The following is a 25,440-nucleotide window of genomic DNA, read 5'->3' on the forward strand; positions in this document are numbered from 1 at the left end:
GCACGCACGCTCGTGCGCACGTTCCCTGAGAACCCGGAAGTGCGAGGGAGAGGCGAGCCACGTGGGTGGAGCTGGAGCGCAGCTCGCATGGGGGAGTCTATCCCGCTGGCCGCCCCGGTCCCGGTGGAACAGGCGGTGCTGGAGACGTTCTTCTCTCATCTGGGTATCTTCTCTTACGACAAGGCCAAGGACAATGTGGAGAAGGAACGAGAGGCCAACAAGAGCGCGGGGGGCAGCTGGCTGTCGCTGCTGGCGGCATTGGCCCACCTGGCCGCGGCCGAGAAGGTCTATCACAGCCTCACCTACTTGGGGCAGAAACTAGGTACCTCCGCCCCGCCCCCCGGTGCCCCTGGAGGAGGAAGGAAAGGGAGTATATTCCCCGATCGGCAGGGGCTTGGGTTCCCAGTCTCTGTCACTCGTAGCCGCTGGCTCAACTCTGCACTCCCAGGTCTCCTCCCACCGATCCCTTCCTTCCCTCGGCTTCCACAAACCCCGCCCACGGGCCTGCGCGGCAGTTAGATTGGCCAACTGGGTGGATGTTCTTTGCAGGGCTGTGCTCCAAACGGATGGCTGTATCCATTTTTCTCATGCATGGATTGGTGCCATAAGTGAGAAGTTACGCAAACTCGCTTTCTAACCAGTGACACTGCGGCGAGAGGAGCAAAACTTGGCAGTACAACCTAGTTAGAATTAATAAACACTATTGTCTGGCCTCTTAAGGCTAAGGCCCCAGAGAATTACAGATGGAGTCCTACCCCGTCTTCGTAGACCCTCAATAAACATTTAATGAATGAAGAAAAAAAAAAAAGAATACTGGACAGGAAAGGCAAGAAATATGCCTAACTCTAACAAGAGGGGTCTTACAGAGAAAATGGTAAACACGCTTATCATCCCATGATAAATCTTGCCCCTGAAAATCAAATGCAGGAGCTGATTCAGCTGATTTTCACTAGTAGAAACAAACAGTATGAGTAGATCAGAAGGAAATAATATATGTGAAAGCCAAAGGCTATACATATAAAGTATTACTACTAATAATTACCGATATTATGAATTCCAGAGTTTTTAAGAGTCTTTTTAGTGCTTTGGCCTGTTTTAGACTCTTTAATATCAGAGGCACAGGGTCTGGTATGAATGAAGGACATATGTACAATATAAAATTGAAGAGTACAACTGAGTGCAGATTCCAGTTTGAGTTTTTTCCCCTACTTATATTGCCAGAAGATGACCCTGTATATCTTGCTTTCTGTAAACACCCAAGGGGCAGGACTTTCTGAGATCTTTGCTTTAGCTTTTCAAACAGTATCTTGTTATTTAGTGTGTGGACTTGTTGGCAAGAAATAGGTAGTTTCACCTTCTGTATTTTTTCTTTCTTTCCTACAATGGCACTTTTCATAAATTTACAATTGCTGTTGCATTATTGTAATTCCCTTTCTACGGATTGGCAAATTGTGTGTGTGTGTGAAGTTGTGTGAGTAGGTGACAGAGCCTGTACCAGAATACCTATCTTTGAACTGTCAGATTGTGTTTGTAACCATATGATTTATAAAAAATTGTAGATGTATTGTAATTTACATACTATGTATTGTGTAATTTACATATTATTATGTATATATGAAAATGGAGACGATCCTGGCTATAAAATTGATGGTGGGTAATATTCTGGCAGTTTTGGTGTTTTTAGATTCCTCTGCCTCATGAAGATTGGTAATTGATCCCAGGGTCATGTTTCTTAGGTTCTTTCTTTTAGCTCACCTATGAGAATTTGGTAACCTGTGGCCTCACTCCCCAGAAAAATATATGTGTAATACAATTTTGCATATAACCTGAAAGTATTCAGTCGGATTTCCTAAAGCCTATGTATGTTGTTGTTATTGTTTAGTTGCTGCTGCTGCTGCTAAGTCGCCTCAGTCGTGTCCGACTCTGTGCGACCCCATAGACGGCAGCCCACCAAGCTCCCCTGTCCCTGGGATTCTCCAGGCAAGAACACTGGAGTGGGTTGCCATTGCCTTCTCCAATGCATGAAAGTGAAAAGTGAAAGTGAAGTTGCTCAGTCGTGTCCGACTCTTAGTGGCCCCATGGACTGTAGCCCACCAGGCTTCTCCATCCATGGGATTTTCCGGGCAAGAGTACTGGAGTGGGGTGCCATTGCCTTCTTCGTTAGTTGCTGAGTCATGTCCAACTCTTTCTATCTCATGGACCCTAGCTTGCTAGGCTCCTCTGTCCATGGGATTTCCCAGGCAAGAATACTGGAGTGGGTTGCCATTCTGACCCAGGGACTGAAACCACATCTTCAAGCAGATTCTTTACCCGCTGAACCACCTGGGAAACCCATAGCCTGTGTATGCTGCTGCTGCCAAGTCTCTTCAGTCGTGTCCTGTGTATAGACCTCAGTTAAGAAATCCACTCTAAAGTAGATTTCTAAAAAAAAAAAAAAGAAAGAATCTACTCTAGTTTATGTTGTATGTGCCTGGCTTTATGTGCTTGATGTGCATAAGAACATGCACAAGGCTATCACTGTCTCTGACTTGGATTCTGTGAAGTGGCTCTTATTATGTAAAGTGATTAGTTCTGCAAGGACCCCAGTTTGCACGGGTGAGCCTGAGGGCTGTGCTTTGAAACTGATCCACAGAGCAATTTACACTAGGAAACATCCTCAGGGCTATTGAGGCTCCCAGCTGATCTGTCATTTCAGAAAAAATGTTCTGAAAATGGCATGTTTAATGCCTCATAACTTATTACCATGTACAGTAAATGTAGGTTCCAGATGTAAAATTTTAACTTTGCAAATACCTTATGGTTTTTCGGTATGGGAATGTTTGTGGTTTTAATGTGCTTACAATATGACTTCTTGATTGGTAGACGCTCCCATTGATTGAGTTCTTGATTGAGTTGATGCTCCCATTTTCTTAAAAACTTGGGAAAATTTTTGTGTGGCCACTTAACACAGTCCCATGTTCTTCAACTACTTTGCTATTTAGAATAATTATCTGGGTTTCTCTGAAAAGCAAAACAAAAATTTATGTATACCTTTTAAACATGTAGAAAGCATGGTTTTAAAAAGTAAGTCTTTTTGACCCTACTTTTGTGACTGTTTATTGGAGGCCTTAGCTGTGAATCCTGACTATAAATGAAAGGATGGGACTTTAGATAAAGGACAGAACTGACAGGAAGCCTTCTGTTCCTGACTTGGCTCAGTTGAACTTTGGAGGAAGTGCTTATCTTATAGCCTTCTCCATACTCTCAGGGGAGAATATACTCCCCTCATTTGGGAAAAGAAAATATGGTGACTCAATACCTGTGAAACCAAAATCAACTGGTGTCATTTCCGGGGGCTCCAAAGAGTTCTCATACCACAGTGCTTTATGTCTCAGCACGGAGAACTCAACGAGAGCAAAGTGAGAGATAAGAAGTGATTTATAAGAATAGGACTCTTGTGAGGCTTACAAGCGGGTGGGCGAGAAAAGCTGCCCCTTGGGAACTTAACTGAGCTATAGTTTTATAATCAAAGGAAAAATAGCAAGGAGAAGAACTTCCTTGTCTTCCTTGAGTAGACGTCATGCTTCCATCATCGGCTCCTCTTCCAGGTTGGGCAGGGGAGTTTTCTTGTCCAAACGTGGTCAAGCTAGGTCTACAAATCATTGTTTTTTATGTGTCAGAGAGTGTGTCAAAGTGGTGATCGTTAACTTACTGAGCTCACTGGACAATATGTGAGTCTCATGCCTCCATTGTTTTATTGTTTGGGGGCATGTCTCATGCTTCTGCAGCGTGGTTTTGTGGTTAAGCAAACCTACTTTTTTGAGTAATCAGTAACTTACAAGGGTCTCCATATTTTTCTACTTATAATTGCCTAGTGGTTTTAACCATTTAATTCCCTACTTTGCCCCTTCACTCTGTCGCTATCACTTGTGGAGAACTTTAGAAGGTCATACTTTTCTCCCCTTTGTTTTGTTGTTGGAGAGTTTCCTCGACATCTGGTTGCTGGAAGTTTCCATGGTAGAAAATGACTTAACTTGAGAACTGATGTTTAAAGATTATCATTAGCAAGAAGTTAATGGATATGCTTAGAAATTTTGCATACTCCTTTAATATACTTGCTACTTGAAATTTCCTGATACAAGATAGACTGTTGAAATCTCGAAAAATAATGAGCTTTCATGAAAATAGACTTCTAGAAATAATTAAAAATATTTATATTTTGTAAATTCAAAAAACTGAGACAAGAAAGAAGCCTGGTGTCTCTGGTTCCTTGTTTCCCAGCATGAAGAAAGGCCACTCCCCGTTGGATATTCCAGTCTTTGTGTGTGTATATGTGCTCATCATGTCGGACTCTTTGCAACCCCCTAAACTGTAGCCTGCCAGGCTCCCCTGTCCATGGAATGTTCTAGGCAAGAATACTGGAGCGGGTTTCTTTCTCTAGGGGATCTTCCCCACCCAGGGATTGAACCCAAGTCTCTTGCATTGGCAGGTGGATTCTTTACCACTGAGCCACCTGGGCTTCCCATTCGTCAGCAGGACAGTCACCAGATAGGCTTGTGCTCCTGAGAGCTTTGAGAAAAAAGACTCATTTAAAAGAAATGAATTGGTGGTCTTTCCCTTCCTTAAAGTGTCAGTTAGCTTGTTTTCACATACTAGTAGTGTATGTTTATTGATAAGCTTTAGAAAGTATTCTTTATATTTATGTGGTGTTTCCACACCAAATGCCTGTGTGTGTGTTCAGTTGCTTAGTTGTGTCCAACTCTTTGCGACCCCATGGACTGTAGCCCGCCAGGCTCCTCTGTCCATGGAATTCTCCAGGCAAGAATACTGGAGTGGGTGGCTGTTCCCTTCTTCAGGGGATCTTCCTGTCCGAAGGATCGAATCCAGGCCTCCCGCATTGCAGGTGGATTCTTTACCATCTGAGCCACCAGGGAAGCCCTTCCATACCCCCTAGATAACCCGCTAGCTGTTCTTTTTCCAGTACTTGAAGCTCCCAATTGACCACAGAGTTGCAGAAGCCTGACTCTGTAGTATTGAGAGCTTCTTTTGTTTTTAATTGGAGGATAATTGCTTTACAATGTTGTGTTTGTTTCTGCCACACAACAACATGAATTAGTCATATGTATACATATGTCCTCTCCCTCTTGAACCTCCGTCCCACCACAGCCCCCATCCCACCCCTCGAGATTGTCTTGGAGCACAAGGTTGAGCTCGCTGTGTTATACAGCAGCTTCCCGCTAGCTTTCTATTTTACAATGCTACTTTCTCAATCCATCCCACCCTCCCCTTCCCCCGCTGTGTCCACAAGTCTGTTCTCTATGTCTTTGTCTCTTTTCCTGCCCTGCAAATAGGTTCATCAGTACTATTTTTCTAGATTCCATACTTAGGTGTTAATATATGATATTTGGGGCTTCCTAGGAGAAGGCAATGGCACCCCACTCCAGTACTCTTGCCTGGAAAATCCCATGGACAGAGGAACCTGGTAGGCTGCAGTCCATGGGGTCCCTAAGAGTCGGACACGACTGAGTGACTTCACTTTCCCTTTTCACTTTCATGCATTGGAGAAGGAAATGGCAACCCACTCCAGTGTTCTTGCCTGGAGAATCCCAGGGACGGGGGAGCCTGGTGGGCCGCCGTCTATGAGGTCGCACAGAGTTGGACACGACTGAAGCGACTTAGCAGCAGCAGCAGCAGCAGGCAGCACTAGTGGTACAGAACACACCTACCAATGTAGGAAACGTAAGAGATGCGAGTTTGATCCCCGGGTTGGGAAGATCCCCTGGAGGAGGGCATGGCAGCCTACTCCAGCATTTTTGCCTGGAGAATCACATGGACAGAGGACTCTGGCAGGCTATGGTCCATTGGATCACAAAGAGTCAGACACGACTGAAATGACTTAGCACCCACACAATGTTTGGTTTTCTCTTTCTAACTTACTTCAGTCTGTATTACAGACTATAGATTCACCCATCTTAGTTCACCTGACTCAAATTCATTCCTTTTTACTGGCTTCCCAGGTGGTGCTAGTGATAAAGAACGTAAGAGACGTGGGTTTGATCCTTAGGTCAGGAAGATCCCCTAGAGAAGGAAATGGCAACCCACTCCAGTATTCTTGCCTGGAAAAGACCAAGGACAGGGGAGCCTGGTGGGATTTAGTCCATAGAGTTGCAAAGAGTCAGCCATGACTGAAACGACTTAACACAACACACACAGAGACACACGCACAGCATTTCATGGTATGTATGTACTACAACTTCTTTATCCATTCATCTGTTGATGGATTGCTTCCATGTCATAACTGTTGTAAATAGTGCTGCAGTGAATGCTGGGGTACATGTGTGTTTTTGAATTATGGTTTTCTAAGGGTCTGTGCCCAGTAGTGGGATTGCTGGGTTGTATGGTAGTTTTATTCCTGGTGTTTTAAGAAGTCTCCCTATGGTTCTCCATAGTGGCTGTATCAATTTACATTCCCACCAACTGTGCAAGAAGGTTCCCTTTTCTCCATATACTCTCCAGCATTTGTTGTTTATAGATTTCTTAATAATGGCCATTCAGAATGGTGTGAGGTGATAGCTCACTGAGATTTTGACTTGCATTTCTCTAATAATGAGCGATGTTGAGCATCTTTCATGTGTTTATTGGGAGAGTTTCTTATATCAGTTAGAAACGGAAGGAAAGTGAAAGTCGCTCAGTCGTGTCCAACTCTTTGCGACCCCGTGGACTATATAGTCCATGGAATTCTCCAGGCCAGAATACTGGAGTGGGTAGCTTTTCCCTTCTCCAGGGGATCTTCCCAACCCAGGGATCAAACCCAGGTCTCCCACATTGCAGGCGATTCTTTACCAGCTGAGCCACAAGGGAAGCCCAAATGAAAGGGAAAGGGATTAGCATTACTGATTATGTGCTTTGCTCCAGGCTTGTTACAAACCAAGTGTTATTTCATTGTGTCTTTTTAGTTTCATGTTAAAACAACAACTAAGGCTCAAAGTGGCTAAGTTAGTGCACATCACACAGCTTGTAAATTTGGAAGCTGGGATTTGGAACCAAGTCTTTCAGCCTTCCAGGGCTTTCAGCTTTTACTCAGTACTCTTGTTACCTTCCTAACCTAACAGATTTTGTCCTAGACCTCGGCACAAATGTCCATTTATTTCATACCATCACCTTAGGAAATCTGCAAAGCTAGACTGAATGCAGACGGAGAAGGAAGGCAAACCTTCCAGAATACAGTCCTGTATAGGATGTTGGATCCACCTGTGTGTGCTAACTCATCTCAGTTGTGTCCGACTCTTTGAGACCCTGCAGACTGTAGCCCTCCAGGCTTCTCTGTCCATGGGATTCTCCAGGCAAGAATACTGGAGTGGATTGCCATGCTCTCCTCCAGGGGGATCTTCCCAACCTAGGAATCAAACCCACATCTCTTAGGTCTCCTGCATTGGCAGATGGGCTCTTTACCATTGGTACCATCTGGGGATCCACCTGTACCATATCGTTTTTGCTGCTATTAGTAAGAGAAATGATGTGAATGCTAGCCAGTGTGATTGGGCAGTGTATTGGAGAAAACACTTTTTAAGTATCAGTAGTTTGCCTGTGGAATCAGAAGTTAAGTAGGATGACCATCCACATGAAAGTGAAAGTCACTCAGTTGTGTCCGACTCTTTGGAACCCCATGGACTATACAGTTCATGGAATCCTCCAGGCCAGAATACCGGAGTGGGTAGCCTTTCCCTCCTCCAGGGGATCTTCCCAACCCAGGGGTCGAACGCAGGTCACCACATTGCGGATGGAATCTTTACCAGCTGAGCCACAAGGGATGCCCAAGAATACTGGAGTGTGTGGCCTGTCCCTTCTCCAGTGGATCTTCCCGACCCAGGAATTGAACCAGGGTTTCTTGCATTGCAGACAGATTCTTTACCACCTGAGGTATCAGGGAAGCCTGACCATCAGTATAGGTTTGCTCAAAGTTGAGGGGTTTTTCAGGACATGACACTAAGGGTTTCCTGAGAAGCTGGATTTTCAGTACTAAAACCTGGACAGTCACAGATAAACCAGGGCAAAGTGGTTGCCATAGTAGTAAGGGATATAAGAATCCTTTCTTGAAATACAAACTGGGCAATAAATTGTGAAATGTTTCATTCATTAAGAGAACATTTTACAAAAGGCTTGATATGTAACTTTCCCTCCTAACTTATTTAGAATACTAACTCATTCATTAAAGCTTTCTGTGAATTATTAGCAGAGAATTTAAACTGTCCTTGTCTCTGAGATTTTTAATATTCCTAAGACTTCCTGTTTTAAACCTGACGTTTCTTTTTGTTCTCCTAGTGTCTTGCCTCTGAGCCTTTGTTAGGGTACAGAATTGCTTCAGACAACATCTATGAAACTGGCCCCAGAAATATAGTTTTTCATGTATTCATACAGAAGTAAAGAAATGATGTATATGCCATTTGAACCTTTTCAACTGTTTACAACAGAATGTATTTGGCCTTACTTTTTGCTGATTTCCTTTGGAACCCCTGAGTTACAGCAGCAGTTATTTATAATTGCTTCCTACTCTTAATAATTCACAATGTGGTGCTTATTGTGATGTAACCTATAGTGTCAACCTTGCTAAGAACACTAACATTTCCTTTTATTCTCCTGGGATCCCAGTAGGCTGTGTTTTCCATTTTCTAGTATAGCTTAAAAGAAAAATACAACTCCAAAGCCAAGATGAAGTTTTCTAATATACCAGGAATAACAACAGTGTCTCATAATTGGGTATTCTCTTTTGTTTTAAATTCCTAAATGTGGAAAGAGGGCTTTTTAGAACCAGGTTCATGTCACTTGCTAGGTTAACTATCCTCTGAATTAGATCTGAATCCTTCATTGAAGTGGGATTGGCATGTGGGTAAGGAAAACTCAGTGGTAGAGTCCACCTGCCAATACAGGAGACGTCGGTTTGATCCCTGGGTTGGGAAGATCCCCTGGGGAAGAAAATGGCAACTCACGCCAGTATTCTTGCCTGGAATACCACCAGGGAAGCCCATTCTTGCCTGGAGAATCCCATAGACAGAGGAGTCTGATGGGCTACAGTCCTTGGGGTTGCAAGAGTCAAACATGATTTAGCAGCTAAACAACAAGGCAACAGGAAAATCATACACAGGTCCATGGCTACACAAATGAGTGGTACCAGGCATCCACTTAACTTACTCTCCTGTGAAATTATGAGTCACAAAATATGTAGAAGTCAGAGAATACGGTAGATGAAAAGTCATTGAGCTCAGTGGCTTGGATTGTTTCCTTCTGGATGCTGGCAAGCATTTTGTGGGTCTGGTTTCTCTTCCTTACCTGCCTCTGTCATTTGCCTTCCAGGGGGCCAGTCTTTCTTCAGCAGGAAGGATTCCATTCGCACCATCTATACTTCCCTGCACAACGAGCTGAAGAAGGTGGTGACCGGCCGTGGTGCCTTCGGGGGGACTGCTCCTCACGTGGAAGAGCTCCTTTCCCACCTGTCAGAGCAGCTCTGCTTCTTTGTTCAGGCTCGCACAGAGATTGCAGACTTCTATGAGAAGATGTACACTCTCAGCACACAGAAGTTCATCAATGCTGAAGAGCTTGTTGGCCTTTTGGACACCATCCTCAAGAAATACAGCTCCAGGTCAGTGTAGGTGAGGAGGGAGGGATGGGATGTGGCAACCTTGCAATTCCATGCAGAGTCTCATGGAATAACTGTGAAGGAAAAATGGCTGTATTACATTTTATATATGTTAATTAGTCACCAGGTATACATTAAGCAGGGCTTCCCTGGTGGCTCAGTGGTAAAGAATCTGCCTGCCAGTGCAGGAGACACAAGCTACCTATAAAGAAGTGAGATTGGTTGTAATGTATTACTTACTGTCAGATCCAAAAAGCAATTCCAAAAGAATTTGAATGGTGCTGTGGACATCATTGACTGTGAATGACTCAGTTTTATTTGGGGTCCTTGGAACCTGGCATAGACCCTTGCACATAGTAGGTGCTCAGTAATTTTATGATGAGCTAAATGGAAAGTGATGACTTTGAAGGATACCACTCCTTTGAACATAATGAGTTCAGATATGTTTGCTTAAAAAAGAAAGGCAGATATATTAATTTATATTCCCAAATGAAGGCTAATTAATGCTCATCTGATTAACAGATGAGTAGTGGGCAAAGTACAGAGATTAAAAGAGACTATATGGAGGAGGTAGAATCTGAGGAGACTTAAAATTTTTTTTTAATTTTATATTGGCGCATAGTTGATGAACAATGTTGTATTAGTCTCAGGTGTGCAGCAAAGTGTTTCAGTTACACATATATATGTTGTCTATGCTTTTTCAAATTCTTTTCTCATTTAGATTATTACAGAATATTGAGCACCGTTCCCTGTGTTGTACAGTAGGTCCTTGTTGGTTATCTATTTTATTTTATTTATTTATTATTTTTTAAATATTTTAATTTTATTGGTGTATAGTTATTTACAGTTTTGTGTTAGTTTCAGGTGTATAGCAAAGCGATTCAGTTATACACATACATATATTTATTCTTTTTTAGATTCTTTTTCCTTATAGGTTATCACAGAATATTGGGTAGAGTTCCTTGTGCTCTATACTAGGTCCTTGTTGATTATTTATCTTATATTTGTAGTTTTGTGTGTATGCTCATCTCAAGGTCCTGATTTATCCCTTCTGCCCATCTTTCCCCTTTGGTAACCATAAGTTTGTTTTTGATACCTCTAAGTCTGCTTTTATTTTGTAAATAAGTTCATTTGTATCTTTTTAAAAATTAGATTCCACATATGAGTGATATCACGTGATACTGTCCTTCTCTGACTTACTTCACTTAACATGTAGCCTCTGGGTCTATCCATGTCGCTGCAAATGGCGTTATTTTCTTTTTTATAGCCGAGTGATGTTCCATTGCATATGTGTACCACATCTTCTTTATTCCTTTGTTGATGGACATTTAGGTCGCTTCCATGTCTTGGCTATTGTAAATAGTGCTGTAATGAACGTTGGGATGCATGTATCCTTTCGGATTATGGTTTTCTCTGATACACACTGCTATATTTAAAATAGATATATAGATGTCAATCCCAAACTCCCAATCTGTCCCTCTCTGAGAAGATTTTTAAGGGCAGGTAGGATTTTGAAAGCAAAGGTTGGTAGAAAGGTTTCTTCACATCTGTGGTTTCTCCCTATTTGTGACTCCATATCCAAGGATGCAAAGTATTTACTGTTGAAAAAAATCTGCGCGTAAGTGGACCTGTGCAGTTCAAACTCATGTCATCCAAGGGTAAACTGTATTCTAAATTATCTTTTTATTTACTTTTAATAGGTAATATATTGTTGCTGTTCAGTCATTAAGTTGTGTCTGACTCTTTGCAGCCCCATGAACTGCAGCACACCAGGCTTCTCTGTCCATCACAGTCTCCCTGAGTTTGCTCAGACTCATGTTGATTAAGTCAGTGATACCATCCAGCCATCTCATTCTCTGTTGCCACTCCTCCTCTTGCCCTCAATTTTCCTCAGCATCAGGGTCTTTTCCAATATATTAACATGGCTCAAAATTTATAAAAGTGCAAAAGAATACAGTAGTGAAAATTCACCTTCTGCCCCTGTTCTTCAGCTAAATTCCCTTCCTGAGAGTCAATGAACGTTAACAACTTTTTTCTGTCGTTCTCAAGAGATAGTCTATGCATATCAATACACACATTTTCTTTTTTAAAACAAATTTTACATGTTTTCAAATTTTTTATGTTTGGAAGTATTGTTTTATTTCTCCCTCAAATCTGATTAGTATATGTTGTCTATTAATAATTTTTATAAGCCAAAACCATAGTATAACTGGAGATATGATTCTTAGGATGAAGGATCTTATGTGGTGATTCCCAAATGCTAATGTGAAAGTGGTTTTGTTGAACCATTTCAGAAGCTTAAGAAAAATACTTATATCGGGGCCCTTCTTTCCCAAGAGAGTAAGATCTAGCAATTCTGGATTGGGTATCCAGACACCTGTCTGTTTTAAAAGTTTCCTGTGATACTGATACATAAGTCGGCAAGAAAAATTGAATAAGTAGGAGAATGATGCCAATACTGGATATATGGGGTATGGAGCCTTATCAGTGTGTGTGCAAGTGCCTGTGCGTTTGTTGTATCATAGTAATGAAGGTAGTAGTGGTTTAGTCGCTTCAGTTGTATCCAACTCTTGAGACCCTATGGACTGTAGCCTGCCAGTCTTCTTTGTCCCTGGGATCTCCCAGGCAAGAATACTGGAGTGGGTTGCCATTTGTTTCTCCATGGGATCTTCCCAACCCAGGGATAGAACCCACATCTCCTACATTGCAGGTGGATTCTTTACCACTGAGCTCCAGAAATTCCCCATAGTAATGAAAGGTTATTACTATTTAACTGTTTTTGTTAGACTTGTGATATACCAACTTTGAATCTTCTTTGAAACACCCCAACTTCTCAAAGCCCTGGGAGTTTCTTCCACTGCAGTAGCAAAAGCCCAGATTTCATTCTTGCAGATCTTAGGGCACTTGTCTGTACCCCTCATCCTGCTGAGTGGACACTGATGGAGTTGGGCTGTAAGATAACACATGATCAGTAAGTATTTTCAGCTATAGACATTCTCCACCAATACTACCTTTGTCTGCTTGATAGGGAATTACTGATCACAGATACAACCTAGTCCAAAAATGACCTACATTTAGATGCTTTGGGTTAATTTGAGCAATATAAATTCTTTAGAATTACTGAAAAGTTGAAATTTTGTATAATATATTGATTTTGGGGGAGAAAGTGGAATTATTTTAGATACAAAGTAACATGATTTACTCTTTGCTTTCAGAGTTGAAGAGGAAGCATGTTTTGTTTTTTTCCCCTGGAAGCCAGTTGTGCTCAGAGTAGAATGGTGCTAAAGGTTTCCTCTTTTGGCAAACTTACTACATCATTAAGCAAATACAAATTCTTGTTTAAGAATCACAGTCATTTGTGATGCTGCATTTCAAATTGAACAATTAACATTAATCATTTGATTAATCATTAACATTAATCATTCTGTGTGCCCTATAGAAAAAAATAATACAGATTTAATTCTTTCAGGGTCAGTACAGTTCAGTCACTCAGTCATATCTGACTCTTTGACTGCCCGTGGACTGCAGCATACCAGGCTTCCCTGTCCATCACCAACTCCTGGACCTTACTCAAACTCATGTCCATTAAGTTGGTGATGCCATCTAATCATCTTCTCCTCTGTTGTTCCCTTCTCCTCCTGCTTTCAGTCTTTCCCAGCATCAGGGTCTTTTCCAGTGAGTCAGTTCTTTGCATCAGGTACTGGAGTTTCAGCATCAGTCCTCCCAATGAATATTCAGGACTGATTTCCTTTAGGATAGACTTGGTTGGATCTCCTTACAGTCCAAGGGACTCTCAAGAGTCTTCTTCAACACCACAATTTAAAAGCATCAATTCTTTGGCGCTCAGCTTTCTTTATGGTCCAACTCTCACATCTGTGCATGACTACTGGAAAAACCATAGCTTTGACTAGACGGACCTTTGTCGGCTATCTAAATTGGTCATAGCTTTTCTTCCAAGGAGTAAGAGTCTTTTAATTTCATGGCTGCAGTCACTATCTGCAGTGATTTCGGAGCCCAAGAAAATAAAATCTGTCACTGTTTCCATTGTTTTCCATCTATTTGTGGTGAAGTGATGGGACCGGATGCCATGATTTTTGTTTTTTGAATGTTGAGTTCAGGGTCAGGGTGTCTACTATTCCTTGAATACTTTTAAAGGGAAGTAGAACTTGGGTTTTTTCCCCCAAGGAAGCATCAGTGGAACATTTTTTGATTCTGTAGAATTTGTTTTGAATTTATTTACCTGTTATGTACAATGGGCATAAGAGAAAAATCTGGCTAATCCTTCTGTTTCATGGTTAAAGCAAAACTAGAATATTGATTATAAATGCAAATTAATATATACTCTCCTAAAGCAAGAGCTTTTAATTGAAGTGCAGTATTTTATGTTATAGGTATACAATGCAGTGATTCACAATTTTTAAATGATACGTCCCTTTTATAGTTATTATAAAATATTGGCTGTATTCCTTGTGTGGTGCCATGTGTCCTTTTGATGCCACGCCATGCAGGATGCAAGATCTTAGTTCCCCAACCAGGGATCTGCAATTATTCATTCTAGACAGCTTTTTAAAGTCCATCTGGTATAGCAATAATATTCTATTAAATGATTTTTATTCTTTAATCATAATTTTATAGCTAGTATTTAAAGGACATTTAAAAAAATTGAGTTACATAAGTTTATTTGCCTTTGCGGGGGAGGGTTGAAGTAGAAAAGGATAGCTTTAAACCTTTGCCAGGCAAAGATAGACACACCAGGCTTCTTCTGCCTTGAAAAACTATGTGTTTCCTGTTTGCATTTTAGGAAGCACATTTTGTTTTTTAATCTGAATGCTTCAAATGACAGAATTCTCACCATAGGCAGAACTGTGATTTGATTTATTAGGCTTTATGTGAAGAAAGCTGAGCGCCGAAGAATTGATGCTTTTGAACTGTGGTGTTGGAGAAGACTCTTGAGAGTTCCTTGGACTGCAAGGAGATCCAACCAGTCCATTCTAAAGGAGATCAGTCCTGGGTGTTCATTGGAAGGACTGATGCTAAAGCTGAAACTCCAGTACTTTGGCCACCTCATGTGAAGAGTTGACTCATTGGAAAAGACTCTGATGCTGGGAGGGATTGGGGGCAGGAGGAGAAGGGGACGACAGAGGATGAGACGGCTGGATGGCATCACTGACTCGATGGACGTGAGTCTGAGTGAACTCTGGGAGTTGGTGATGGACAGGGAGGCCTGGCGTGCTGCGATTCATGGGGTCACAAAGAGTCGGACACGACTGAGCCACTGAACTGAACTGATGCCCTTTTTCCTTCAAAAAAGATTTGTAATGATAACACTGTTAATGAAACAGTTGGTTGCATGTGTGTAGTTCAGTAAGGTTAACTATTGCCTACTGAAATTTTCATAAGCAAAACCAACAACAGTGCGATTTATGTGGGACACATTCTATTCTTGTTAATTGACATGCCTAGATCTTAACAGTGAAGACTCGAGGCTTTCCTGTGATCTTGCCCCAACCCAACTTCTCAAATTATCTAAGACCCATCAAATGCTTTAAATTGCATTCAAACTCTGAGTGAAAGGAAAGCAGCTTCAAAGAGAAAACAGGATTTTAAGCAGAAGTCCCCCCCCCTAAAAAAACCAACAGTCCACAATCTAATGCATTCCCCATAAGTATTTGCTATTTCCTACCTTAGTTCCTGTTACTTAGTTCGCTTAGAATGTGCTTGAATTTGTATCAGAGGAAATACTGCCTCTTCCCTTTACCCTTTTTCTAGCTGGGGACCCTTTAGCAAAAGACAGATTAATGAGAAAAAAGCATACAAATGTATTTATTATAGTTTTAATGTGGCCTGGGGGCTTCCCTCATGGCTCAGATGTAAAGAATCCACCTGCCAATGCAGGAGACACTGGTTCAATCCCTGGGTCAGGAAGATCCCCTGGAGAAGGAAATGGCAGCCCATTCCAGTATTCTTGCCCGGGGAAATGGACAGAAGAGCCTGGTGGGCTACAGTCCATGGGGTCGCAAAGAGTCAGGCACGACTTAGCAACCAAACAACAATGTGACCTGGAGTCTTCTTAATGAAATGAAGACCCAAATAAGTTGTTAAATCTGTGTCTTTATGCTAGACTTGATGATGAGTGGGAGTTTTGGGAAAAAGTGGTATGAGCCAAGTTTCCTGAACTGGGAGAAACAGCAAGGCCTGTTAGCTCAGATTTCTCTCTGTGACCTTTTGTCTTTGGAGATAAGAATGTTCCTTTCCTCAGGGTACAAGGAGGGGCCCTCTTACTTGAGGGTTTTATTACCTGCTTCAGGAAAGGGCCAGAAACTCCTTCCTGCACTTGTCATTGGTCAGATTCATTCAGCTTAAAATAGTCAATATACCAGGATGCCATAGAGTTCTATCTTGTATCAGCTGTTGCCACAATCATTCCGTATAACAGACCATCCCCAAAGTCACACTTTCAGGCAGACAGGTCTACTGGGAGTTGTTTGATGTAGGCTGGACTCAGCTGGGTAGTGGTGCTGAACACACAGCTCTCAGTGGGCTTGGCTTTTTGTTGTGAGCTGTGGGCTTAGTCAGCTACATGTGTGTTCATTCTGAGCCCAAGGCTAGAGAGGAAGCAGCTACCTAGTGGTGAGGCCCCAAGTGCAAAAGAACAAGCCCAGTCAAGCTCATGTTAAGCTTTTGCCTGCATCAGATCTGTTAACATCCCTTTGGCTAAAGGAAATCACATAACCAGTCCATGGTTCAGGGTGGGAAAGTGTGCCACCTCTGGTGGGAGGGCTGCAAAATCACACAGCAAAGGAGGTGGAGTTGGGATAGTTAGGAATTTGGGGCCTGAAATTTAAGCCCTTATCTTCACATGGCTAACTCCTACTAGTTCTTTGAGCTTTGTGGGTCAATTTAAACTTGTCTCCTCCATGGCCTGCACAACCTTTCAACCAAAACGAATTGTTCCTTTTTCTAAACAGTAACTTGATCTGTACCCATCCTAAGAGATACCTGTACCCATTATAAACGCCTCCTTCCACCAGGTTAAGTCTTGTAGGGCAAACCTTTGGCTAATTCATCTTCATTTCGTCAATGTGTTTATATCTAAAAACTAGTAAAATAGTTGTTTTAAGTGGGATTATAGATTTTTTTAATGTGGTGAAATTTACGTAACATAAAATTTACTGCTTTAATCATTTTTAGGTGTACAGTTCTGTGACATATCCTATATTCACATTGTGCTACAGCTTTATTTTTCATCAGACTTCTGACTTCTCACATGCATGGACCTCCATACTTCTTTTGGAAGGAGCTGCTTGATGGGGATCTGTGAAGGAAGCAGTGCATGCTTGAGTTCTCTCTCTCTTTTTCTGTCTTCTCTCTTTTTTTTTTTTTTTGGAGCAGATGTTCTCTGCAAATAGTTGTCAGTGTATTCTGTATTCGGACTCTTTTAAACTTGCTGCCATAGCTGAGGTGTGTGTTTTTGGATTACGATTTAACAGACCACCACCACCACCCACCCCATGGCCTGAGATGTGAATAGGTATAAGGCACAGAGCAGGAATGGGAAGATGATACAACGTAATGCTAATCTCAAAGTCTTGGCAGAATAACATCAATATAAATTTTTAGCTCTTCTTGAAAAGATGAAAAGTAGCTTTGCCATTCACATTCATCCTAATCAACATTGAACATTTAAACACTTTTAATATGTTTATGGAAAAGCTTGTGTGGAATTCTAAAGGTTGGTACAGAGAATTCATTTTCTTTCAAGGAGAATATTGGATATAAATGATTTCCAATTGGAAGCAGAAAAATCACTTTGAGTACTGTTACTTGTGATAGAATGATACCATTTTCCCATTATTAACAGTCTTACTGTGTTCATAGTTCCTTGGCAGATTTTTCTTGATACCCATGATTACAGAATATTGTGATGCTTAAGGCTTGTTAAGTGTCAAGTTGCCTAAAGGATAAGGTGGTAGGAGCATTTCCTAGAATGCAAAGATTTTGAGACATGCTATAGTGTATGTGTGTGTGTCTGTGTGTGTTAGACTTTCCTAGTGTTTATTTCGAAGCATGTAATGTTTGAAGAGTCCAAATTAGTTAATTGAGTACTTGAGCCAGAGGATTTTTAAAAGACACTTTTATTTATTTTTCTGCACCAGGTCTTTCATTGCGGCACGTGAACTCTTAGTTGGCGTGTGTGGGGTCTAGTTTCCTGACTAGGGATTGGACCGCTTCTGCATTGGGAGCATGGAGTTGTAGCCACTGGACCACCAGGGAAGTCCCTGAGCTAGAGGATTTGAGATCCAGTTTATTTTCCAGTAGTCATGTATGGATGTGAGAGTTGGACTGTAAAGAAAGCTGAGCGCCGAAGAAGTGATGCTTTTGAACTGTGGTGTTGGAGAAGACTCTTGAGAGTTCCTTGGACTGCAAGGAGATCCAACTAGTCCATCCTAGAGGAAATCAGTCCTGAATATTCATTGGAAGGACTGATGCTGAAGCTGAAACTCCAGTACTTTGGCCGCCTGATGCAAAGAACTGACTCATTGGAAAAGACCCTGATGCTGGGAAAGATTGAAGGTGGGAGGAGGAGGGGACAACAGAGGATGAGATGGCTGGATGGCATCACTGACTCAATGGACATGAGCTTGAGTAAACTTTGGGAGTTGGTAATGGACAGGGAGGCCTGGCGTGCTGCAGTCCATGGGGTCTCAAAGAGTTGCACATGACTAAGCGACCAAACTGAATTTATCCTTCTGATTCTTTCAGTGCCTTATTAGACTACACCCTCCATCCATGTTTTAGCTTCCCTTTCCTAGAGGATGTTGATTATAAAATGCCAGTAATACGAAAAACAATGTATTATTGTTATGTGAATAACTGCATCCTATTTATCACATGATAATCAGTTTCTATCTTATAATATTCAACCTAGTTTGGGATCTCGTAATCATCTCATTTTTTTAGGGTTTTAAAAACTCTAGATATATTTGTGATGATTTTTTTCCGAATTGTTTAATTGATAACCAAAATTGTCCTCTTCAACCAGGGCCAAAACAGGTGTGTATGAATCTTCTGTCTCTTTGACAGTATGTTGTTGCTGTTGTTCAGTCACTAAGTCACGTCCGACTCTTTGCAACCCCATGGACTGCAGCACGCCAGGCTCCTCTGTCTTCCACTATTTGAATTTACTCAAATTCATGTCCATTGAGTCAGTGATGCCATCCAGCCATCTCATCCTCTGTCGTCCCCTTCTCTTCCTGCCCTCAGTCCTTCCCAGCATCAGGATCTTCTCCAGTGAGTTGGCTCTTCATATCAGGTGGCAAAGTATTCAAGCTTCAGCTTCATCATCAGTCCTTCCAATGAATACTAGGGATGATTTCCTTTAGGATTGACTGGTTTGATCTTGCAGTCCATGGGACTCTCAAGCGTCTTCTCCAGCACTGCAATTCTTTGGCACTCAGCCTTCTTTATGATCCGACTCTCACATCCGTACTTGACTACTGGAAGTGTAGCAATTAAATTACATAGGGTCAAGCCTGTAAATCGTTTCCCATGGTGACTGGAGCATACTGGAGTCATCAAATTAATTTAGTGAGTTCAGTTCAGTTCAGTCGCTCAGTTGTGTCCGACTCTTTGCGACCCCATGAATCGCAGCACGCCAGGCCTCCCTGTCCATCACCAACTCCCGAAGTTCACCCAAACTCTTGTCCATCGAGTCAGTGATGCCATCCAGCCATCTCATTCTCTGTCATCCCCTTCTCCTCCTGCCCTCAATCCCTCCCAGCATCAGAGTTTTTTCCAATGAGTCAACTCTTTGCATGAGGTGGCCAAAGTATTGGAGTTTCAGCTTTAGTATCAGTCTTTCCAAAGAACACCCAGGACTGATCTCCTTTGGTTGGAGATCCTTGCAGTCCAAGGGACTCTCAAGAGTCTTCTCCACCACCACAGCTCCAAAGCATCAATTCTTCCATGCTCAGCTTTCTTCACAGTCCAGCTCTCACATCCATACATGACCACTGGAAAAACCATAGCCTTGACTAGATGGACCTTTGTTGGTAAAGTAATGTCTCTGCTTTTGAATATGCTATCTAGATTGGTCATAACTTTCCTTCCAAGGAGTAAGCGTCTTTTAATTTCATGGCTGCAGTCACCATCTGCAGTGATTTTGGAGCCCCCCAAAATAAAGTCTGACACTGTTTCCACTGTTTCCCCATCTATTTGCCATGAAATGATGGGACCAGATGCCATGATCTTCGTTTTCTGAATGTTGAGCTTTAAGCCAATTTAGTGAGTAGTAACCAATGGCACCCCACTCCAGTACTCTTGCCTGGAAAATCCCATGGACGGAGGAGCCTGGTAGGCTGCAGTCCATGGGGTCGCTAAGAGGCGGACACAACTAAGAGACTTCCCTTTCACTTTTCACTTTCATGCATTGGAGAAGGAAATGGCAACCCACTCCAGTGTTCTTGCCTGGAGAATCCCAGGGATGGGGGAACCTGGTGGGCTGCTGTCTATGGGGTCACACAGAGTCGGACACGACTGAAGTGACTTAGCAGCAGCAGCAACCTAATTACAAATATATATGTATAATAAATATCAAGAGTACATTGTGCATAGTAAGTGTGAAATGAAGTGAAGTGAAGTAGCTCAGTCATGTCCAACTCTTTGCAACCCCATGGACTGTAGCCTACCAGGCTCCTCGGTCCATGGGATTTTCCAGGCAAGAGTACTGGAGTGGGTTGCCATTTCCTTCTCCAGGAGATCTTCCCTACCCAGGGATCGAACCTGGATCTCCCGCATTGTAGGCAGATGCTTTACCGTCTGAGCTACCAGGGAAGTCCCATAGTAAGTATAAATATGAAATTTATCTAGGTATATGTATAAAGTATAGTATAGTCACAGTACTAAGTCACAGCATAAACTGTATTTCTTACTGTAGATCATAGCTAAAATTTTTAAAAAACATTTTGTGTAGGACAAAAAGGAATGAAATCACAGTATTACCTTAACTTTCTTTGTGATATCGCCTCATTTCTAGTTATGTAATTTCTGGGGAAACTGAGGAGAATGGGAATGTGGATCAAACTGAGGAGGGTCTTTAAGTTCAAGGAAGGTGAACTTGCACAGGTTATTAAAAGGCCTTGTAAGCCTTTGTTAAGGATTTTAGATTTTATCCTGAGATAAATGGAAAGTGATTGAAGTATAAAATTTTTAAAATTCAGGCACCATTTTGTTTGTAACTGTGATTAAATTATGAAGGGAATTTGGGAACTAGGATTGAATAAGGGCTTTCTGGTAAGTGTCCTATTCCTTTAATACACATTTATTGATTACATACTATGTTTCAGATATTGGTTTATCGTCTCTACTCCCATCTGCAAAATAGGTTTTATAATCCTTTTGGAGTTACTGTGAACATTAAATAAGGTGATATGTGTTATGTGCACATTTAAGAGATATTTCAGTGACCTTTTCTTTGCCTCTTTAGGATCTAAGCCTGAAATAGAATGTCGTGTTTTGTCATACAATTCCTGGAATAAATAAACTTCAGAGAGACTTATAACAGAAATTACCTGGCAGTCCAGTGTTTAAGACTCATTGCTTTCACTGCCCGAGTTCAACCCTGATCAGGGAATTAAAATCCCACAATCTGTGCGGCATGCCCCAAAACAAACAAACAAAATGAAACAAACAAAAGCTGAGAAAGACTTACAGCTAATTCAGTTTCTCTTTATTTGAAAAGAAAGTAGCGGCTATTCTCAATTTCTTTTTGTAACATCAGGCTCTTCCCATGGGAGATTATAACACTGATATAATCCTGAGATGGTGAAGTTGTCAGAACGATTGTTTAAATAAATCAACATGGAATCTTTCTGTCTTTCCCTTCCCTGCCCTCAAACATAATATTGTTTGTCTGACCACATTGGGGTTTGTTTTTTTTTTTTTTGAGGATAGAAAGTGTCACCGTGGGGTCACATTTCCACTTAACGTGTTCATTTCCCTTCCCACTTTAGATTTCACCACCCCATCCTCAGTCCTCTGGAGAGCAGTTTCCAGCTGGAGGTTGACGTCCTGAGTCACCTCCTGAAGGCCCAGGCCCAGGTCTCCGAGTGGAAGTTCCTCCCGTCCCTGGTGAACTTGCACAGCGCTCACACTAAGCTGCAGACTTGGGGCCAGATCTTTGAAAAGCAACGGGAGACCAAGAAACATCTGTTTGGAGGGCAGTCTCAGAAGGCCGTTCAGCCCCCACACCTTTTCCTTTGGCTGATGAAACTCAAAAACATGCTTCTTGCCAAATTTAGCTTCTACTTTCACGAGGCGCTGAGCCGACAAACGACTGCTTCAGAAATGAAAGCGCTGACTGCAAAAGCCAGCCCCGACCTCTTTGGAAAGATTTCCAGCTTCATCAGGAAATACGACGCTGCCAACGTGTCCTTAATCTTCGACAACCGAGGTTCTGAGAGCTTTCAGGGTCACGGCTATCACCACCCCCATTCCTACAGAGAGGCCCCCAAGGGAGTGGATCAGTATCCGGCTGTGGTGTCTTTGCCCAGCGACCGGCCTGTCATGCACTGGCCCAATGTCATCATGATCATGACGGACCGCACGTCCGACCTGAACAGCTTGGAGAAAGTGGTCCACTTCTATGATGACAAAGTTCAGAGCACCTACTTCCTCACCCGCCCAGAACCTCACTTTACCATTGTTGTCATTTTTGAGTCAAAGAAATCGGAGAGAGACTCCCACTTTATTTCTTTCCTTAGTGAGATCTCACTTGCCCTTAAGAACCCCAAGGTTTTTGCAAGTCTAAAACCTGGATCCAAAGGTTAGCAGGTGGTTTGTGTGAAAGGTATTCAAGACTGGGTGTTGTGTTCTTAATTGCTCTAACGATCTACAGTGGTCTATGATTAGAGGTTCCACCCCACCCCAACTCCACACCCCTCCCCACCCCTCCCCCACCCCATGCTTCTTGCATTTCTAAATTCAGGACAAACCCTGCCTGATTGCATTGCGCCCTTTATAAGCAATTATGGCCAACTGAATTACATATCCAAAGAGTAGTCTAGGAGGTGGTCATGGATGCTGGTCTCTGCAGTACAGCAAGGTATTTTTTTTTGGCGTTTTCTTCTATTTTCCTGTATTTCATGTAGACTAATATTTATTGGCCTTTGATTCTTCTTTCCAGATGTTTTATATTGTCCCAAACATTGTATTCCAATGTAATTTCAAACGCCCTGTCTTTCCCTCCCGTCCTTCCTGGATGAGTAACTGAGATTCTATGTAAAACAGCTTTTTTAAAATCAAGGAATATTTTCTGCTCATGAATTAGCAAATTAACATGAAACTTTAAGTTTTGTGATCAGCAAATTAATATTTTTGATGCCACAATTAGGGTCTTGATGAGAAAGTTCTATCAATTTTTGAAATTGACAGTGATTCAGAATGGTAGCAATAGCATCTGATTTTTTTTTTTTTAACAATTCCGAAGATTCTCAGGGCAACTTTAATAGCCAAGGTTGCTTTGGGGATGACCTGCACATCTAGCTGCATTTGTTTTTACCCTTACAAAGTTTGAATTTTTCACTGTTTTAAAGTCAGTGTAAGCCATTAAGTGGTCGTTCCTTCCTTCTTCAGGAAAGGAGCGATTTGGCTCTCTGTTTATCACCTTTCTGTTGAAATGCATGCTCATGTTTGGCTCCTCCCTGGTTATCTTTAGGCTGAAAAAGCAGGCAGTCTTGATTTTTCAGCCACTTTTATGCAACTTAACCTACTTCTATAAAGTCAAAATGGAGGTCTTGATATCTTTTACTTGCTAAAAATCTACTGTGCATTCAAAAGACCTCTTCGTAGTTGAGTAATCCACCTACAGTTAAGCACATCTCAACCTGGGTTTCATTCCTCTCTCCTCCACATTGTTTTTAGAAGCAGTGATACATCTTAACACGAGCTTCCTTAACGCTTCCTTTCAGTAGATGTTCATGGGGAAGGAGACAGATGAGTGAAGCCATAATGGACTGTGGAGACCTTCCCTTTCTAGGTTATTGATTCAGAATAAAAATAAGCCACAAAGAGTAATTGAGTTGTTACTATTTGATAGTTTCTTCAAAGCTTGTGTGCAGCATAATGATCAGAGCATTTCTCATGATTGCACGGAGTCACGGTTTTTTACGGGGTGGCCACAGCAGGCAAGCTGGCAGCATTGGCCGAGACCAGAGAGTCTCTTGAATCCATGTAGGAGGCCTGCCTATCTCAGACTGGACTCCCTGGTAGAAGAGCCCACTGGCCTGTTTTCTGTGGAGAACATGTGTTTTTCTTTTGTTTTAACTTTTTTTAAAAAAATAAAAATATGATTTGTGAAAAGCCAGTTTGCTTTACATAGGAAGTAGAGATTTACTTCTGCATTTTATTCACTAAGGTTTAATAAAAATCTGGGCCGATTTCACAACATTTAACTTACATAAAAAATTGAAAACAATTGGAGCTAATTAGTCAAATAATTTTTCTTCCTTTTCGTGTTTTTCCAAGAAGCTGAAAAATATTCCTTGGTGTTCATGAATTTTTTTTTCCCCCTAGATGAAACCACCATTAGCCTTAATGATATGGTGTCCCGTTTACCTAAAAGAAATAGGCCTCAGTGGAGCATGGCAGAGAGTGTAAATACAACATATATACAATATTTAAATACTGAGTCCTCGCCTAGAAAATATTTGAATTGTATATTTATTTTTAAACCTATTTTGGTTCAAGCTAGGAAAAAAAGTCATTTTACTCCTGAGATTTGTCCTTTGAAATCAGTAATGAAATGATCTATAAAGTCTATTCTTTGCTAATGTGAAATGAAGTGAAAGTTGCTTAGTCGTGTCTGACTTTTTGTGACCCCATTCTCCAGGCCAGAATACTGGAGTGGGTAGCCTTTCTCTTCTCCAGGGGATCTTCCCAACCTAGGGATCGAACCCAGGTCTCCCACATTGCAGGCGGACTCTTTACCAGCTGAACCACAAGGAAAGCCCAAAAAAACTGGAGATGGTAGCCTATCCCTTCTCCAGGGGATCTTCCTGACCTAGGAATTGAACTGGGGTCTCCTGCATTAAAGGCAGATTCTTTACCAAACTGAGCTATCAGGGAAGCCCCATGCTTTGCTAATGGGAAGAATAAATGCTCATTTTCTGTAGACCATTTGCTTTGAAATATGTTTCTAAACCACAACTTGATCAATGTTTATGGGTAATCAGAAGTGTAGTGAACACTTATCAAGTTTGCCAACAAGCCCATCAACGAGTGTTCATTTCAGAACGCTGTAAGGACAGAGGGTGAACATTATGACTTTGTTCTTTGGGTCCAACCTGGTGTGTCTGATTGTGTCATCTTAGGGAGTGTGACAGTAAAGCTAAATTCTTAACCCAGGAGCCAATATCCTGTTTATAATTGCTCTGTACATTTGAAGATACTAGAGAAAATAGTTGTTACTTCAACCTCACTCCCAGTAGAGTCACTCAGGTGATTGTCCAAATAAGTTCACCCTTTGATCTAACAGCCAACTTGCAATTTTCTTTGACAAGTTGGCCTCTGAGTTTGACTTCCTTATCTGTAAAATGGGAATAAGGAAACATGGTCTGCTTTTTCCAAAGGATGTGTAAGAATGAACTGAGATCACGCATGTAAAAATGCTTTGCAAACTTACTTGAATTTGAATGCTGTCAAAATAAAAGATGAACCACTGTTTCTTTAAACTTTGCTGTTCTCATCTTTCTCTTCAGATTGGTGACAAACCTGTACTTCGACATTAAGTTTGGTACTTAAAGAACTAGTTTAGAAGAGGTGGCAGATAA

General features: G+C 41.7%; 1 protein-coding gene and 1 non-coding gene across 2 annotated transcripts; one reads left to right on the plus strand and one right to left on the minus strand.

Moving 5' to 3' along the window:
- The first annotated feature begins 87 nt into the window (after positions 1 to 87).
- Positions 88 to 25,341, plus strand: KICS2 (KICSTOR subunit 2). Its single transcript, XM_061416601.1, has 3 exons — positions 88 to 322; positions 9,331 to 9,616; positions 21,625 to 25,341. Exons 1-3 carry the CDS (start codon positions 88 to 90, stop codon positions 22,439 to 22,441), a joined length of 1,338 nt encoding a protein of 445 aa, XP_061272585.1. The 3' UTR covers positions 22,442 to 25,341.
- On the minus strand, positions 20,375 to 20,446 carry TRNAC-ACA (transfer RNA cysteine (anticodon ACA)). The gene has a single exon. It is a non-coding gene; the product is annotated as a tRNA-Cys (tRNA).
- Positions 25,342 to 25,440: the final 99 nt, after the last annotated feature.

Source organism: Bos javanicus, chromosome 5 (assembly GCF_032452875.1).
Source record: "Bos javanicus breed banteng chromosome 5, ARS-OSU_banteng_1.0, whole genome shotgun sequence".
In the NCBI taxonomy this organism is placed as follows: Eukaryota; Metazoa; Chordata; class Mammalia; order Artiodactyla; family Bovidae; genus Bos; species Bos javanicus.

Excerpts from the sequence above, each read along its gene's own strand:
- KICS2 (XM_061416601.1), top strand. The coding sequence starts at position 88 with ATGGGGGAGTCTATCCCGCTGGCCGCCCCGGTCCCGGTGGAACAGGCG. Across the intron at positions 323-9,330 it reads CTACTTGGGGCAGAAACTAG|GGGGCCAGTCTTTCTTCAGC; the intron begins GTACCTCCGCCC and ends TTTGCCTTCCAG. Across the intron at positions 9,617-21,624 it reads CTCAAGAAATACAGCTCCAG|ATTTCACCACCCCATCCTCA; the intron begins GTCAGTGTAGGT and ends TTCCCACTTTAG.